This window comes from Marmota marmota, unplaced genomic scaffold (genome assembly GCF_001458135.2).
Source record: "Marmota marmota marmota unplaced genomic scaffold, marMar, whole genome shotgun sequence".
In the NCBI taxonomy this organism is placed as follows: domain Eukaryota; kingdom Metazoa; phylum Chordata; class Mammalia; order Rodentia; family Sciuridae; genus Marmota; species Marmota marmota.
In genome coordinates this window covers 103,415-119,672 of record NW_025999969.1, presented here as the reverse complement: position 1 = coordinate 119,672, position 16,258 = coordinate 103,415, and the positions used below count along the sequence as shown (strand labels likewise).

The window sequence follows — 16,258 nt, the reverse complement described above, 5'->3', positions numbered from 1 at the left end:
CCCACTCTACCTCATGACATCAAGAGTGTCCACAATGACCTAAAGTCACAGAACCAGTAACAAGCATTTTTCAGAGACTATATCACTTCTCCAAAGTCACATGGCCACAGGTGATGGAAGCCCAGTGTACTTGACTTCCAAACCCCTGGTTTTACAACTGGATTCAAATACCTGTAGTGTGGAGTTCCTTATTCAAGTCTCTGAAGGGTCATAAACTTGTGTAAGGACCAGTTCCCCAGCCTCTCTGGCTCTGCTTCTTTTTCCTCCTAAGTTTCTGCTCTATATGTCACTGTAAAGGACTTTCCTTCCAAAAGGAGGTTGGTGGAGAGCAAAATCTGAGATATTAAGAAATTGAAATCAGGGGAACTGGGAAATAGCCCAAAATGAAATTCAAGAATTTAAGGCTTCAGACCAGGTAGGAAGCATGGGAGAGGGCAGTAAGTACATTTGATGGCAAATAGACCCTGTCTTCTTAAAACAAAATAAAAGAAAACCCAATAGGTAACATTTATTGAGTACACATTACACACCAGGCTCAAGATTAAGCACACTATATATCAAGCTACTTAATTCTCACAACAAACCCATAAGGTAGTTAACACTAAAATTTCCATTGTATAGATGACACAGAGGCACACTGAGGTGAAGTCACATGGTCATACATACAGATTTTGGAATTGGGACCTGCTCCATATGGCTTCACAGCCTGAGCTGTGCTTCATCATGTTATCCTGCCTATATGTCCCCCATTGATTTTCAGATCATTTCGGAGCGCACCAAGCCCAGGATGCACGAATTCCAATCTGAGGTGTTCATGATCATTGGTGGCTGTACAAAGGACGAACGGTTTGTGGCAGAGGTAACCTGCCTGGATCCCCTGAGGCGCAGTCGCCTGGAGGTGGCCAAGCTCCCATTGACTGAGCATGAGCTGGAGATTGAGAATAAGAAGTGGGTGGAGTTTGCATGCGTGACATTAAAAAATGAGGTCTACATCTCAGGTAAGCAGGAGCCATGTGGAGCCAAAGCAAGCCCATACTCCGCAATAGCATGCCACATTTTCCCAAGTGAGAGCCAGGGAACCATCCTATGAGAATGACTGTGAGTTGGCAATGATGTAACTCTGACTGGGTCAGGTCATGGAACCAGGAGCTCAGGTAGTCTTACCTGGAGAGTGCATTATTAACTAATACACTCTAAAACGTGAGCAGCATTGTACTGGGATCTAGGGGAGCAGGCAGAGAGGTCAAGTCCTTCTGGGAAAAGGAAGAAATGATACCAGGGTTTATTCAGGGTCTGCTACAAGCTAGCATAGGACTCTGAACCAGGTGTGGGAATATAGTAAGGAATGAAAACCTCTGCTCTTCTCCCAAACCTGACCCCCTCCTAAGTTTATTAGGTCATATTTTGAGAGACTTTGAAGTAATATGAAAAGCATACATTTTTCTTGCTAAATTGTCAATTATTCACAATTACTTTATGGCTGACTTCAATTAGACCTGAAGTTGCCATGCAAGTCAACACTGTGTCCCCAGCCACTAGCATTATGCCTGACTTCAGAGTAAACCTTCAATCAATGTTTATTGAATGACATAGTCTCAACATTTTTTATTGCATAGTAGATGAATCTACTTTAATAACATTTAATCATTTGCTCTCACATTGATTCTGTAAGGTAGATAGGATAAAACTGAGGCTCAGAGAGGTTCTAGAATATAACTAGGGTCACACCCTGGTAGGTGTCAGGCAGGATCCCAACCCAGGTGCTGAGCCTGAGTCCCAGGCTCTCATCCTCACATCAAAAAACTCAACCCTTCTTGGGACCCTAGGGAAGAGTTGAGCATCCCTTCCCACCCTTGGAGGCTTTTCTGCAAATGAACTTGTTTGGGAAGAGCAGCTTCCCAAGCTGGTTTCCTTCAAAGTGAAGGGCAAGTCTGCTCTTCTTTGTAAATATTCATACCATCTATTAGGTTCTAGTTTTATTTTATATTGTAGAAATATTTGTAATTGTTATAGAAAATTCAAACAATACAAAGAATAGAAAATAGGTAGTTTCTCTGTGCCATTATAATTCTATATTTTTACAAAAATAGTGATATTGTTTTGGGGGTAAGTAGTATTAGTGATATAGCAATCCTAAATCTCAGTGAATTAAGATGATAGAATGTGGGAGTGAGGGGAGGGGTCCATCTGCTTCCACTCAGGCACTCAGGGACCCAGCCTTCTTCCATCTTGTGATGCTTCCATTTCCCACATGTGGCCTTCATTTAGGGAAGACAGAGAAACCCAGTGGGTTGAGAAGGCATATGTCCTCATAAAAGCCTCTCGGCCTGGAAAGAGCACCTCGATTCTGCTCACATTCCATTGGCAAAGACTAGCTGTGTGCCCTTCTCTCCCAGCATACAGGTGTCCTGGGAAATGTCGTTTAGCCTTGTGTGGGGGGAGGGAGTGGGGAACAGGGTTGGTGGTCATAATCCATCTTTGCCATTTATACAGCACGTTATTCTACCACTGTCCTTTTCCTCTTGAATTTATTGTTCATTTTAAAATGATACCAGCAATACATGCAAGCATGCTTGTCTACACAGTTAAATCAACAGAAACGTGTACTTCCATTAGCAGTATACCTGGGTATCGTTACATGTTGGCACAATGGATGTATGTATGTTAAGTGACATACTACATGTCAGCTACATGGTGAGAGCTCCATGAGACCTATCATTTTCACCAGTGCTTTTCCCTTCTTTGGTAGTGGGGATTGAACCCAGGGATGCTTTACCTCTCAACTACATCCCCAGGCCTTTTTATTTTTTATTTAGAGATAGCATCTCACTAAGTAGCTGAGACTGGCCTCTACCTTGTGATCCTCCTGCTTCAGCCTCCTAAGTTGCTGGGATTACAGGAGTGTGCTACCAGACCTGACACCACTGCTCTTCTTTTTGCCAGCTGTCTATTGAATGAAAAAAAAAACATCATTTTTTACAACTTTCTTTTTTAAAATCTCCTTGGGGGGAAAAAACCCCACTCCAGTAGGCATTCTTAAACACTTAAACTTTATATACTTGTGCTCCTCTTTGGAAAGTTCCTGGAAGCAGTCAGAAGGTCTGTGAATAGAGAAATTTGGTATATATTGCTAATTGTCCTCCAGAAAGTTTGTATCAATTTGTTGTTCAATCAGTGTTGGATGACAGTGCCCATTTTCAACATCCTTGCTAACAATTTTTATTATCAATCATTTACATTTTTAATAGACTAAATGTTTAAATTTATACTTTTGGAGCATTGGTGAGGTTGGACATATTTTTACATAGTTATTAGCTAATTGCGTTTATTATAAAAAATTATCTGTTTATACTCTTGGGCTGTTCTATTGATTGTTGTCTTTTTCTTACTAATATTTGGGAGGTCTTATTATGTATCCTTTGCCTTTTGTGTTGCAAACAGATAATGGTTGTCTTTTTAACTTTGATTTATATTTATATAGTCATTTTCTGTCCTATATAATTCCGAGTTTCATGTCATGCTTAGAAATCTTCTCCCTGTCTGCCAGGACGGTGGTGCATGCCTATAATCCCAGCGGTTTGGGAAGCTAAGACAGGAGGATTGTGAGTTTGAGGCCAGCTTCAGCAACTTAGCCAAATCCTAAGCAACTCAGCAAGATCCTGTCTCTAAATAAAATATAAAACAGTGCTGGGGATGTGGCTCAGTGGTTAAGTTTCCCTGGGTTCAATTTCCAATACCAAAAAAAAAAAAAGAAAAAAAAAAAGAAAGAAATCTTCCCCCCTCCCCAAGATTATTAAGATGGTTTCTTATATATTCCCCAATTACTTTTACAGCAGTTACATTTGACTTTTATTTTAAATGTAATGTGAAATCGGTATCTAACTTAATTTTTCTCCAAATGAATAGAAATTGTTCTAATAACATTTATTAAATAATTCTATATATTTTAGTCCTGTTTGTATCCTTGTTATTAATTAATCAGTTTGTCTACTTTTGTGCTCATACTGTAGTGTTTTTATTTTAATAGCTTTTAAGCATATTTTAATATTTGCCGAGGAAAGCCTACTTCATTCTTTTTTTTTTTCAAATATTTCTTAGAAGTTTTTCCAGTGATGGAGCACTTGCCTAGCATGTGCAAGAAGGCCCTGGCTTTCCTCCCCAGCACCAGAAAAACAACAACAACAACAACAACAGTTTTTGGAAAAGTATACTTTAAATTGGCCTTCAGGGAGCCAATCAGAGTGACTGTGCATTTGGAATGAGTGTGCAGCTCAGCAGTAGAGCACATAAGAGCCCTGAAAAACAAACAAAAATACCAAAAAAAAAAAAAATCATCCTAAATTTTCTTTTCTCAGTGAAATTTAAAATTATCCTGTAGAGTTCCCTTTAAAAAGTCCTTCAGGCACTGAGTATGCAGATCCCCTGAGGGAGGGTTGGTATCCCTGCAATAACATGTCTTCACACCCACGCATACACTATGCTTTCCAGTTAGTCAGATTTTCTTTAAAATCCAGAAATAAAATCATAGAGCTTTTTTCCTATTTTAAATAAAGATTGCGTATATTCTCTGAAAGTTTATACTTACTTTATAATCTTTGACATTACCTAAATGGGATCAATATCATACTGTTTTGAATAGAGACTTCTAAAAGGTGTATGAGCCAAAGGAAAAATGGTCAGAGTATAATGAATAAGAAATTCAGAGAAAAGGAAGCTCAGCCTCCCTTAGAGTCAGGGAAAACCAAAGTGGGATAGCAGAGAGAGGAGCAGGGGGACTCTCCCCTGCCAGCTGAGGGTGGGACATGAGGAAAGGTCAACCAGCATAGCTTCCCAAAGATGCTTGGCGTGTGCTCATGCCTCTGACCTAGAAATCCCACTTTAGGGTTCCACCCTAGAGAAACACTTAAACCTGTGACCCAGAACATTGTCAGTGATATTTTTCTTTGCCCCACTAGTGCACATTCATAAGTCTGATAAATATAGTCTTTTGCTTCAAGCAGTTGGTGGTGCTGCATGCTGGTGGGGAAATGGAAACATAAAGGTGTTTAAATGCTTTATTAAAGTCACCCCAAAAGGCAGCCCTCCTTTGTCTTGGTCTCTCTCACTAACTGATGAATTATGTATTTTCTGTTTATCAAGAGAGTTGTCTTCAATATTGACCGATTCACTCTCAAAGGAACTATTGTGAGAACCTCTTACTTTATAACAAAAATTAATTTTAGAAAAGGGCAAGTCCCACTTGTATATTTACTAGATCAGAGCTATGAACCAAGAGAATTTTGTAAGATTTCTTGCTGATTTTTCCAAATTTGTGTCTTTGCTCTTTTGTTTAAACTTAGAACTTAAGCTGCCTTCTAATTTACCAGGTGGTCAAGGTCCTGCCATCTCTGCCCGGTCTCACTCCCTGCTCCTTGTGGGCAAAAACACAGAGTCCAGGCTCCCTCTGCCTCCCCACTCACCCAGGTTGAACTCCAGTGACACTGATGTGGCACTGCACACCATGAGGCCATGGCTCCCCTCCTGGTCCACCCACCCCACCCCCAGATCCCTGTATTTGCTTTGTCTCCCCCAAGTCTTGCCATAGACCATATTCACCTTCAGGATTTCTCTTGTCTCCCCTTGGAGTGAGGCTGGCATGAGGATTTAGTGCTTTAGGAGTTCTAAGAAATGATGGGAGAAGCTGCATTTCTGACTCATCTGGTGGTTTCTTAAATATTTTGTTACTTCTTATAGGTGGCAAAGAAACACAGCATGATGTTTGGAAATACAATTCTTCAATCAACAAGTGGATTCAGATTGAATATTTAAACATCGGCCGCTGGAGGCATAAAATGGTGGTGTTGGGTGGCAAGGTCTATGTCATTGGAGGTTTTGATGGCTTACAGAGGATCAACAATGTGGAGACCTACGACCCCTTCCACAACTGCTGGTCGGAGGTATGGGAGATTATTTCTATGACTAACTCTATCTGTATTATTACTTCAGAGCTAAAAAAAAAAAAAAAAGGCACATGCCTATGACGGTGGCCAGCATTTTGATTGCCTTGCTCCTATGGAGAACATTTTTGGTGGCTCTGAACATTCCTTTCCCTAGGAGTCAGGGCTTCAGCATTGCTGATCAAGGCAAAGCAATAATGTCCTCCCAGGTGGGGAGGCTTTCTCTGGGCAGCCAGAGCCCTCTATGTGGAGGCTGTGGAGGGGAGGCTTACCCTGCCCTGAGATGGTAGATCCCATGGTCACATGTCTGGCCCAGAGTCTTGTCCCCTCAGATGCATTCCATGAGATTCATCTCCACACCAGGCATGCGGGCATCCGCACACTGCACTGTTTGTGAACCCAGAGTCATTTGGTCATGTTTAGAAGTCAGCCCTTATTTATTTCCCCATTAATGATGAACCATTTACATGCCCACATGTAAGACTCTCAATGTGACCTCAGGTGTATGTCATACCCAGGAAAAGTAAAGTGACTTCGCCTCCTGTAGTTCCACGTTATTCTCAAGTTCAAATTTTCTTTCTTCTCATCAGAGCATATTCCAGCTTTGGGAAGTATAAAACACAGTCACTGTAGGTACAAGCAAAGGTCCCCAGATCACCACAACATCCAAAAAAGGCCTGTCAACCTGAAAAGTGCTATATAGGGAGCCCTTAACATCTCTGGGGGTGTGCCCAACATGTTCCCCAATCATCAAGTCCCATCATAAAGTTACTCCATGACTCAAAGGGGTTATGCAAATAGGTAATAGGCTCTTGAAATTCTTTTTAGTATCCTGGGATTTACAAGGTAGAAGTACAAGTCTGTCTTAATCCCCAAAGTTACAATGTGCCCCCAAATGGCTGGTTAAACGCATATACTAGCTTTTCTTCCTGGATATAAACACTAAAGACAATCAATGCTGTCACATAGTAGGTACTCAGATATTTTCTGAATGAACATGTAAATGAATATATATGTTTGAAAAATAATTTTCCTCCAACATTGGCTGACTTCATCTATATAACACTAATTTCTGCCTGTACCCTCTCCTTCCTTGAGAACTAGACTCGGGAAAACAGGTGGGAACATCCCAACACACAGCTTGCCCTAGCCTGCCTGTATGGAGGCTGGGAAATGCATGCTTTGATTCTCTCCACATCTTAAGGAGAGTCAAACCCACAGGCCTTGTCAGTTCAGGAGAAGGATGCCCAGGTTTGCATCCCACGGCATATGTCCTGTGAGTTCTTCCAGCAATTTAGGCAGCATAGCTGACACCTTTTTCTTGTGCCCCATGCCTCTGCAGGCTGCACCCCTCCTTGTCCATGTCAGTTCCTTCGCCGCCACCAGCCACAAGAAGAAGCTCTATGTGATTGGGGGAGGGCCTAATGGAAAACTGGCCACAGACAAAACTCAGTGTTATGACCCTTCCACCAATAAATGGACTTTAAAGGCAGCCATGCCTGTGGAGGCTAAATGCATCAATGCAGTGAGTTTCCGGGACCGCATCTATGTTGTTGGTGAGTGAGTGACAGCTTTTTATTTATCTGAGGTCCCCCTTCATGCAGCTATGCCAGAGATCAGATATAATTCTCTTGAGAATTCCTGGATGAAGTGGGTGGAGCTGAAAAGGAAGAAAAGTTGGGGTTGGTTCAGGTCTTGGTGGATTTTCCTTTACAGTCCTAAAGGCAGAATAAAAACTGTTTAGGGGTAACAAAACAGATGGACACTGTGGCCCAGAGGAAGAGGCCTGAAGTCATTGCAGGAGGAAAGTTGTTTTGCAAACATTAGGAATGTATAGAAGTTGAAATGTGCATGGTATAATAAGTGCTCAACCAGTGGCAGCTATTATTACTTCCTAGTTTGTGTTCATGGAAATTTCTCTCTCGCTGCTTTTTAGGGGCTCTGAAAAGTTACATTTAGTTGAGAGAAAAGTCTAGCCAGCCAGACCACAGTTGGCATGTATTTGTTAAGGATGGTGGCTCCCAGTTAGAATAACCAGGGAGCTTTTGAAAAAACTATGGATAACTGGTTCTTACCCCAGACCAATGAAATCAGAATTCAGGAGGGAAGGAGGTTGCTGGGGAACAGTACAACTTTTTTTTTTTTTTTTAATCTCCGGGTGATTTTAATGAGCAGCCAGGGTAGAGAACTACTGATGAAGGAGATGCCAAGATGCCAGGAAATAAATAACTTCAGTGAATGAGAGCTAATCAGAGAAGGCATTTGGGGGCAAAACATTGGAACAGATTAAGGGGAAAACACTTTTCTCCCTTGCTTTAGATTTCTCCTGTGTTCATGGTTAGTTTCCTGACTGTTCCAAAAGTCTAATCTCAAGATGGTTACCTTGGGCTTGTGTCTCAGATCATGCTGAGTCTCTGAAGAGATGCCAACCCGGCTACTGCCAGGGATGGATGATTTCTATCAACCAGTGCTCTACCGGATGCTTTATGTGCATCTTAGAACCACCATGGTCTTGGTGCCCATGGTAACAGAATAAAAAGTGCAGAGCTGGGATTATGGACCACGTCTTCCAAAGGCACCATGTTTCTTCCCAGGAGCAGTCTTAAGGTACATTTTGGTAGCTACGTTAAGCCAGTTGTTCTTTAGAACCATGACTGCAGAATTGGAAGGACATTGTGAGTCATCTCGGTGGCAACTTGCTGCTCCTAGGATGCATCCTGGCTTTCTGGGAAAGGGCCATCAATCCACTGTTTCTCTTGGCAAGATGGGAGTCCTGCCCTAACCGGAAGTAGAATTTTAGTGGCTAACGGGATAGAAACCCAGAAAAATGGTAGGATGCTTCCCCTGTGTGTTCTTCCTCTCCAGGAGGGGCCATGAGAGCACTGTACGCCTACAGCCCTCTGGAGGACAGCTGGTGCCTGGTGACGCAGCTCAGCCACGAGCGGGCCAGCTGCGGCATCGCGCCCTGCAACAACCGGCTCTACATCACCGGCGGGCGGGACGAGAAGAACGAGGTCATCGCCACTGTACTGTGCTGGGACCCCGAGGCTCAGAAACTGACGGAAGAGTGCGTCCTGCCCCGGGGGGTGTCGCACCACGGCAGCGTCACCATCAGGAAGTCCTACACCCACATCCGGAGGATCGTGCCCGGAGCTGTGTCTGTGTGACTGACAAGGGACCCTGGAGGGCGCCACCGGGAGCACTTAAGTTCTACCTTGCGCTCTTCATCCGTGTCCTCCGGCAGGCTCCGCTTGTGTTTAAGGCCATGCATCGGGAGCGCACCCGGCTTGCTCTGGGGCACCTAGCAAGTCACAACTTTGGAACACTTGAAAATGGCCAGGAATGTTTGCATGACCTACCTCAGGAGGAAGGATGGAAGAAGAGTAATATTTAACATTTGCGACACTTCTACCCTATGCCAGGTCTTTTTCTATATTAACTCATTTAACCATGGGAATGACCGCCTGCTGGGATATTGTCACTCTAGTCTGAGAAGAAACTGAGTTTCAGAAAGGTCAAGTGGCTTGCCCCCGGGTACTCATTTAGCAAGTAGCTATGCCAGGAGTATAAACCCAAGTCTTTCCAGTTCAAAGCCAATGTCCTCCCCACCATGTGCCTAACTGAGAGGAGGAAAATCAAAACCCAAACCTGACTCAGGTCTTGTTCTGGCCAGTCTGTTAGAAGATTGACTCAGCAAGGCAGGGAAATAAAGGTGTTTCTTTTTCTTTTTCTTTTTTTTTCTTTTCACTCCTGTATTTAAATCTTATGAAATCCTTAGTGTTGGAGACTTTGGGGGCTTTTGTCAAGAGTGTCTCATAGGCTGTCCCACTTGACAGGGGAGGCAGTTCTGCGAAGACCAGTTTGTATTGAAAGAGATAAAAAGTTTTGTGTTCTGTTCTCCTGGCATCAAAGCTTTTCTTTTTTATGGTCACTGGATGGCCCATTTTGGACTTGAACTGACATTGCCAGATGGAATTACCTTCACCACAGTCTGGTGCCTGGACTCTTAATGTCCAACAGTTGTACTGTAATGTAGAAAAGAGGTTTCCAGAGACTCAAACTATTGTTTTTTAAATATGTAAACATCTCAACACTGCTGGCCACTGCAGGAATGTCAGATTCTTCTTGACAGTGTACTTTCTACTTTAAGACTGTGATCTGGACCCACTCACCTGAAGTTTTCAGGATCTTTTAAAGCCTATCTTCTTGAGTTTTGAATAAGCTTGGCTCAATTTTGATTCTAAGAACAGAGTCTGCCCTTCACTCTAAGAAAAGAACTTTCAAATGAGCTCACTGGAAATTCATTCTAATCCCCAAGATAGAGAAACAGGTTAAGAGATCCTGTTTCATACGCTGTAGTTAAAAACATAGCAACTGCATTACCCCAGGTACTTTATTTTCATTGTATGATTTCAGTTCTCTTTATAGAGTTTTAGTTCATGTCAGAAGGGGCATATTGTGCTTGTACTTCTCAGTGGTTTGGGAAGTCAGAGGTATTAGAGTTGATAGTGAACTTAATTTACAGAAAAAAAGTTAAGGTCAAGTCAAGTGTGGTGGTCTAAGCCTGTAATCCCAGGGACTTGGGCGGCTGAGGCAGGAGGATCGCAACTTCCAGGTCAGCCTAGGCAACTTAGTGAGCCCCTGTTTCAAAATAAAATTAAAAGGGTAGGGATGTACTCAGTGGTAGAGTACCCCTGGATTCAATCCCCAGTTCCACAAAAGGAAAAAAAAAGTTATGGTCAGAAGAACTTAATGTTGTAAACGTATATTTAAAACTTGGAAAATTATATCTCTATTTATGCCTAGCTTGTTGAAGATAAATATAAATACATGTTGGTGTGTAAAATGCTCTGCCTTAGGGTCAGGTGATCTATCCCCTGAGAAGAAAATTAAGACGGGTCAATGCACACATACTTATGGATATTGAGAACACACTGTCATGCACCACAAGCTCTAATGACCTTCACAAAGCTCTCAACTGCAACAATTTAATCTAGTTCAGCAATGTTATCTAGTTCATTGCATGTTTGTCAATCTTGGAAATCAAATCTCTACCCTAGAGACCTCAATAAACGGGTAAGTGGGCCACCAATCAATATTCTAATTTTTCTTGTCTTCAAGTTAGCCAAAAATGAGATGCATACTTATGGGGCTGAGTCCAAGACTTGATTGCCTGTCAAGGGGGTCTCTTCTGAGAGCTGTGCACTTAGGTCAACTAGTGGTGATTTCTTACATGTTTGTCTCTTGCAGATCACTGTCTGAGCCATTTGTGACCTACAGGAAAAATCAGTCTTAGTCCAAAGGCTATTTCAGGGAAGAGATTCCAAAGAGGAAATCCAATGACAACATCACTGGCACATAACTCTCAGAAAGAGAATGTTCCTTGCCAGGGATCCAATGGGGACTGTCCTTTGATAGAAGCAATCAGCAAACTTACAGTTCTTTAGAGGTGTGTGTGTGTGGGGGGGGGGGGGTTAAGATTGTGCTGGGAAAGTGAGGACATAGGATCTCTAAGTTATAAACCTGATTCTAAATGCAGTTCTGAACTTTCAGGGGTAATTCATAATGTCTAAGTTCACACAAGGGGAGGAGTCTCTATGATTTTTGTAACACCAATAAACATGTGAATTGTGGTAAAGTTACAGGTATTCAAGATCCAGGAGTTCTTAATAATAATGTGGGTCAGGGGACAGATTTACCTATTAAGAAGATCTAGAGTGGTGCATGCCTGTTATCCCAGCAGTTCGGGAGGCTGAGGCCGAAGGATTGAGAGTTCAAAGCCAGCCTCAGCAAAAGCAAGGTGCTAAGCAACTCAGTGAGACCCTGTCTCTAAATAAAATACAAAATAGGACTGTGGATTTGGCTCAGTGGCTGAGTGCCCCTGAGTTCAATCCTTGGAAACCCCCCCTCCAAAAAAATAATCTAGGGTTCTGCATTTGAAGCTGCCAGCCTGTAGCTTTTAGGAAAGGAAAAAAAGTTCAAGTCATTTTGGGGAAACTTTGCAAGTATAGTCATCAGAGTTTAAGCTTCTAGGCACTAGAAGCTCTTAAAATCTACTTTCCATTCCAAGTTAATAAAACAAAATCCCAAGTTTGCACCAAGTTAATGGTTATGTACCACCAGTATGGGGAGAGCAAGCTGAGGCTAACCCAGAAACAACCACAGGACTCAGAGGGGGGATAGAAGGAGGTTCTGCCACAGTTGGCATGTTGAGGCAGGGCCTCTGCATGGATAGACATGGTAGAGGAGGAGGAGGTCAGGTTTTGAAGATGAGGGTCTAGAAAATGATATTGCGGCCCAGGAGTTTGTAAGCATGACTCCAGTCCCAAGAAGGGCAAGAAAGAATAAAGGAGCAGGGGACTTGCACACAAGGAAACAAAGAGGGAACCTACTTCCTAGAACTGAGGCACAAGTTAGAGCAGGGCCAACAGTTGGGGCAATTTGCTGTGGGGCCTGTGAGCTGCCTGGTTGGGTCTTGCATCCTAATGGAGATAACAAGACCCAGAGCCTTTGATGGAGTAGAATCTGTAGAAGAGGTTAAGGCTGGTCAAAGCTGGTCTGACAGGCAGGGAGTTAAGCTCACCAAAACACTGACAGATAAATGTCTTCTTCTTTGCTTTCAGCCATTCTGGTCTCAGTGGTTTCAGGAAACACACACATGTACAAACTCGATGTCCTTGAACTCAAAGTAACCATGCTCTCAGGGAAATAACAATTATCATTCTCAACATTCTTTTATAGCTGTGAAAGCATAGCTTTGCTATTTATAAAAGTTGAGGTAGTAGTGTTCATTCTTTACTTGTCCTATTTGATTTTGAAAAACAAAAGTACTCCATAATTTTTAAAGTGAGTAGACATCAATGGATTTTTTTTTTGTATGAAGTCCTAATTTGGGGTTGCAAAGTCATTTTTTCTTCTAAGTGTTAGATCTCATGATTCAAAGAGTCAACTTCCATGTAAATTCCCATATGTCTCAAATATAGGTACTGCAAAGCCAGTCATGACAGGTCAGATTTTTATATTTATAGGCATAAATAGTGAACCAAACCATTTAAGCATTTTTGGTTTCATGAGATTGTAATTTTTTAAGTGATCAAAGCAAGGATGTTGTTTATAGGTTAAAGAAGTTTTAATTTATTCAATAAAATGTGTATGGAATGGATAAGAATGTGTTGTATATAATCAATGATTTTTTTTACTTCTTTTGGTTGATATGAATAAATACTATTTTTCAAAATCAAATTAAATGTAGTTGGTGGGAATTTAAAATGTTTCAGTAGATCAAGAGAGTTTAGATTAATGCAGAAGACAACATTCACCAGGTTTGCTTTGTAGAATGGTTAACAGTACAGTTTTTCCCTCCCTAAATCCACATTGCCTCTCTGAACAAGCTTTCCCAACTCATTTGCAATTTATGCGACTTTCATCCTGCCTGGCCTCACCCCCTCTTACAGGATGCCCTCTTTAAGGTTTTGATTCCAGATCTGACTTCTAAGCCCTCTACCAGTGTCTTCCATGTCATCTCTGAGGCCCCACCAACCCCACTCTTTTCGCATCAGTATATGAGATGGAGGGCTGTAGTTCTCACCCACTGAAGAACTTGAAATCATTTTGGTTTGTTTTGGATTATAATGCAAAAGTCCTACACAACTGAAAAGGAAATTTGAGGCTCCAAATAAATTTGGTGTTCCACGAATAGCTTTGGACCATTCCCTCTTGGTTTCTTATTCTTCTGCTTTAGGAGGTCTTGGTGGAAAACCTTGGGAAGCACAGATTCATCTCATGGGGAGAGTTGTTCTGGAGTTGATTCTGGGCTAGAAATCCAATGGACAGTGTACTGGCTATGAGTCAAAATGGGATTTTGACCTTAACTTTATGCTCAGCCAATTTATTAACTTTATGCTCAGCCAATTTTCCTATGAGATCTCAGGGATAATTGGATGCTCAGTCCTCTCCCTGTTCCTGTGGGCCCATGCCTCATTTTGTGTTTGTGTACACTGTCATAGTTCAAGATCCCTGGTCTAGGGACCTGTCAAGGTCTAGTGCATCCTGGCCTTAGCATTGATCTGCCTGTTTACCATTCACTGTTTTTCACTTCTGTTTTTTTTTTTTTTCATCTGAGATTTTCCTTTTCTTCTTGCCTGCTCAGATGTCTGAGGTCAGTTGTTAGCTACAACAAACTGTAAATTATTTCGACAATTTTGAACTTTTTCAGGTAGTACTTCAAAAGGGTGTGGGGGGTTCATCCCAGGGTTGTAGCCTGGGAATACTGGAAGCCATGCTGACATGGGAGTTTCCTAGGGCAGGGTTTGAATGGGAAGCAGGGGCAGGAAGCTTCAAGGTCCAGGCTTATTTGCTTTATGAAGCAGATAAGAGTTCAAGAAAATGATGTGTTGACCACTTGCACCGATGTTGGCAGTATTTTGGAAAAAGAATTGACCAATTTCTGCAACACAACTTGGGCCCACTGTGAGGCCAGGAGTGCCAAACCACTCCTTCTAGAACCTTCAGAAAACAACCAAAGAGAAAAATAGTATGGAAACTTCTTTGAACCTATATAGGCCACAAGCAATGCTTTTAAACTTTTAAAATCATGTGTCAATAAAATACATCTTTCAGTATGTCTTATTTTAGTTTTTCATGAAGTGCTGTTCACAGTTCAGCAAATTAACTTCATCACTGGCCAATGGGTCACAAATCACAAACCGCATCTGAAAGACAAGAAGGGCACTGACTAGGGAAAGGGCAGGCAGCAGGTAGGGGAGAGGAGCCAACCTTTGGTTTCACATATAACTCAACACCACCTAGAAATCTGAGGGGCAAATCTGACTGCACAAAGGAATCTTTTGAGTCTGACCCTAGATAGACAGGATTTTTGCGGATGAAATTCATTCTTTCATAATAAAGATGTAGTAATAGGAGCATCTATTGAGTAATTTCCCAGAAACACAAGACTGAACCAGAACTAGTCAAAGAGATTAGGCCAGTGACAAAACTCATCTAAGCAGAAATGCTAAGATTTTTTTTTTTTTTGATGCTGGGGATCGAACCCAGGGCCTTACACATGTAAGGCAAGCACTCTACCAACTGATCTATAACCCCAGCCCCAGAAATGCTAAGATTTTTAATTGTCAAAGTGCATCCTGGTAGAATGTAGCATTCCCAGAAAAGGTCACTGTAGAAGCCTGGAGAAAAAGCAGTACATTAGGGGCTGTGGCTGTGGCTCAGTGGTAGAGTGCTTTCCTAGGATGTGTGAGGCACTGGGTTTGATCCTCAGCACCTCATAAAAATAAGCAAAATAAAATAAAGCATGCTATTCATCTACAACTACCAAAAAACATTTTTAAAAAAGCAATACATTTGATTTTGTTCTAAGTCCTTTGTAGACGTTTGTGAAAGAAGTAATCGGGTGAGATTACTTCTTTCAGATATTTTCTGAGCTCCTACTATGTGCCAGGCATGATTTTTAGGCACTAGGGCTCCATCTGTAAACATCACATCTTGCTTTCATGAGCTGACATTCTAGTGGCAAGAGCAATAACCAAACCAAAACATAATATGATACCAAGTAGTGATAAGTTCTGGAAGACAAGTCAGGCTGGGCAAGGTTATGCAGGCTACTATAAGTACCTTGTCTGGTATGGAGACCCTTAAATAGAAACTCGCAAGAAGAGAAAGTGTGAGGCCCAAGGTACCTGGGGGAAGCTTGATCCAGGTTGCCGCAGTCTGGCTGGGCACAAATCACGAGCCACTGAAGCAGGAACAAACTTTATTTTTAAACTGCAGGAAAACACTTCACACAGCTCCCGGGGAATCCTCCCGAACGCCACGAGGCTTGTTTAGGAACCCCCAGCCGGAAATATCTCTCCCGGAAATCCCTCCTCCTGCACTTCCCCAACCAATGGGAACTCTCGGGGAATCCCCAGAAATCCCCACGAGAACTCCAAAATAGTGCGAGAACTCAAAAGTTGCGGCAGAGGCGGATAGTAATGCCTCGCCTGTCAATCAATACTGTTGGCAAAATGCCAGGGGCCATACAGACTCGGCCGTGGCTCTCAGCATCTCCCCCTTTTTGTTTAATTAAACAACAAGCAATGTGGCTTAGGGACCGTGCCTGTTAGGCAGTCCAATTCAACATATGGTCCTTACCCATCATCGGATGAACTGACCTCTAGGCGTCAGCCTCCTGTCTTAGGTTGGTACCACTGCAATTGGATCATACCCGTCACTGACTACGGGTCCAGCATACAGCCATACTTGTGGATAGGCCTTTGCACCAGTGGGGGGGTGAGGTTTTTTGCCTCACCTCTGTTGGCCCCCAA

The 16,258-nt window shown here is 42.4% G+C and overlaps 1 protein-coding gene across 2 annotated transcripts in view; it reads left to right on the top strand.

The window, feature by feature from the left end:
- The window catches only part of Klhl6 (kelch like family member 6), a 69,731-nt gene that overhangs the window by 47,929 nt on the left and 5,544 nt on the right, over nt 1-16,258 (top strand). The window contains exons 4-8 of one of the 2 annotated variants that reach the window (XR_007347918.1): nt 761-998; nt 5,734-5,936; nt 7,279-7,492; nt 8,802-10,324; nt 11,187-15,651. Coding sequence is in view for 1 of the 2 variants with exons in the window: in XM_015499910.2 (XP_015355396.1) it covers nt 761-998; nt 5,734-5,936; nt 7,279-7,492; nt 8,802-9,103 (957 nt within the window). In the remaining variant the exon portion in view is untranslated. Of the gene's footprint in view, nt 1-760; nt 999-5,733; nt 5,937-7,278; nt 7,493-8,801; nt 15,652-16,258 lie in introns of those variants that run through there. The other variant, XM_015499910.2, reaches the window with a different exon arrangement.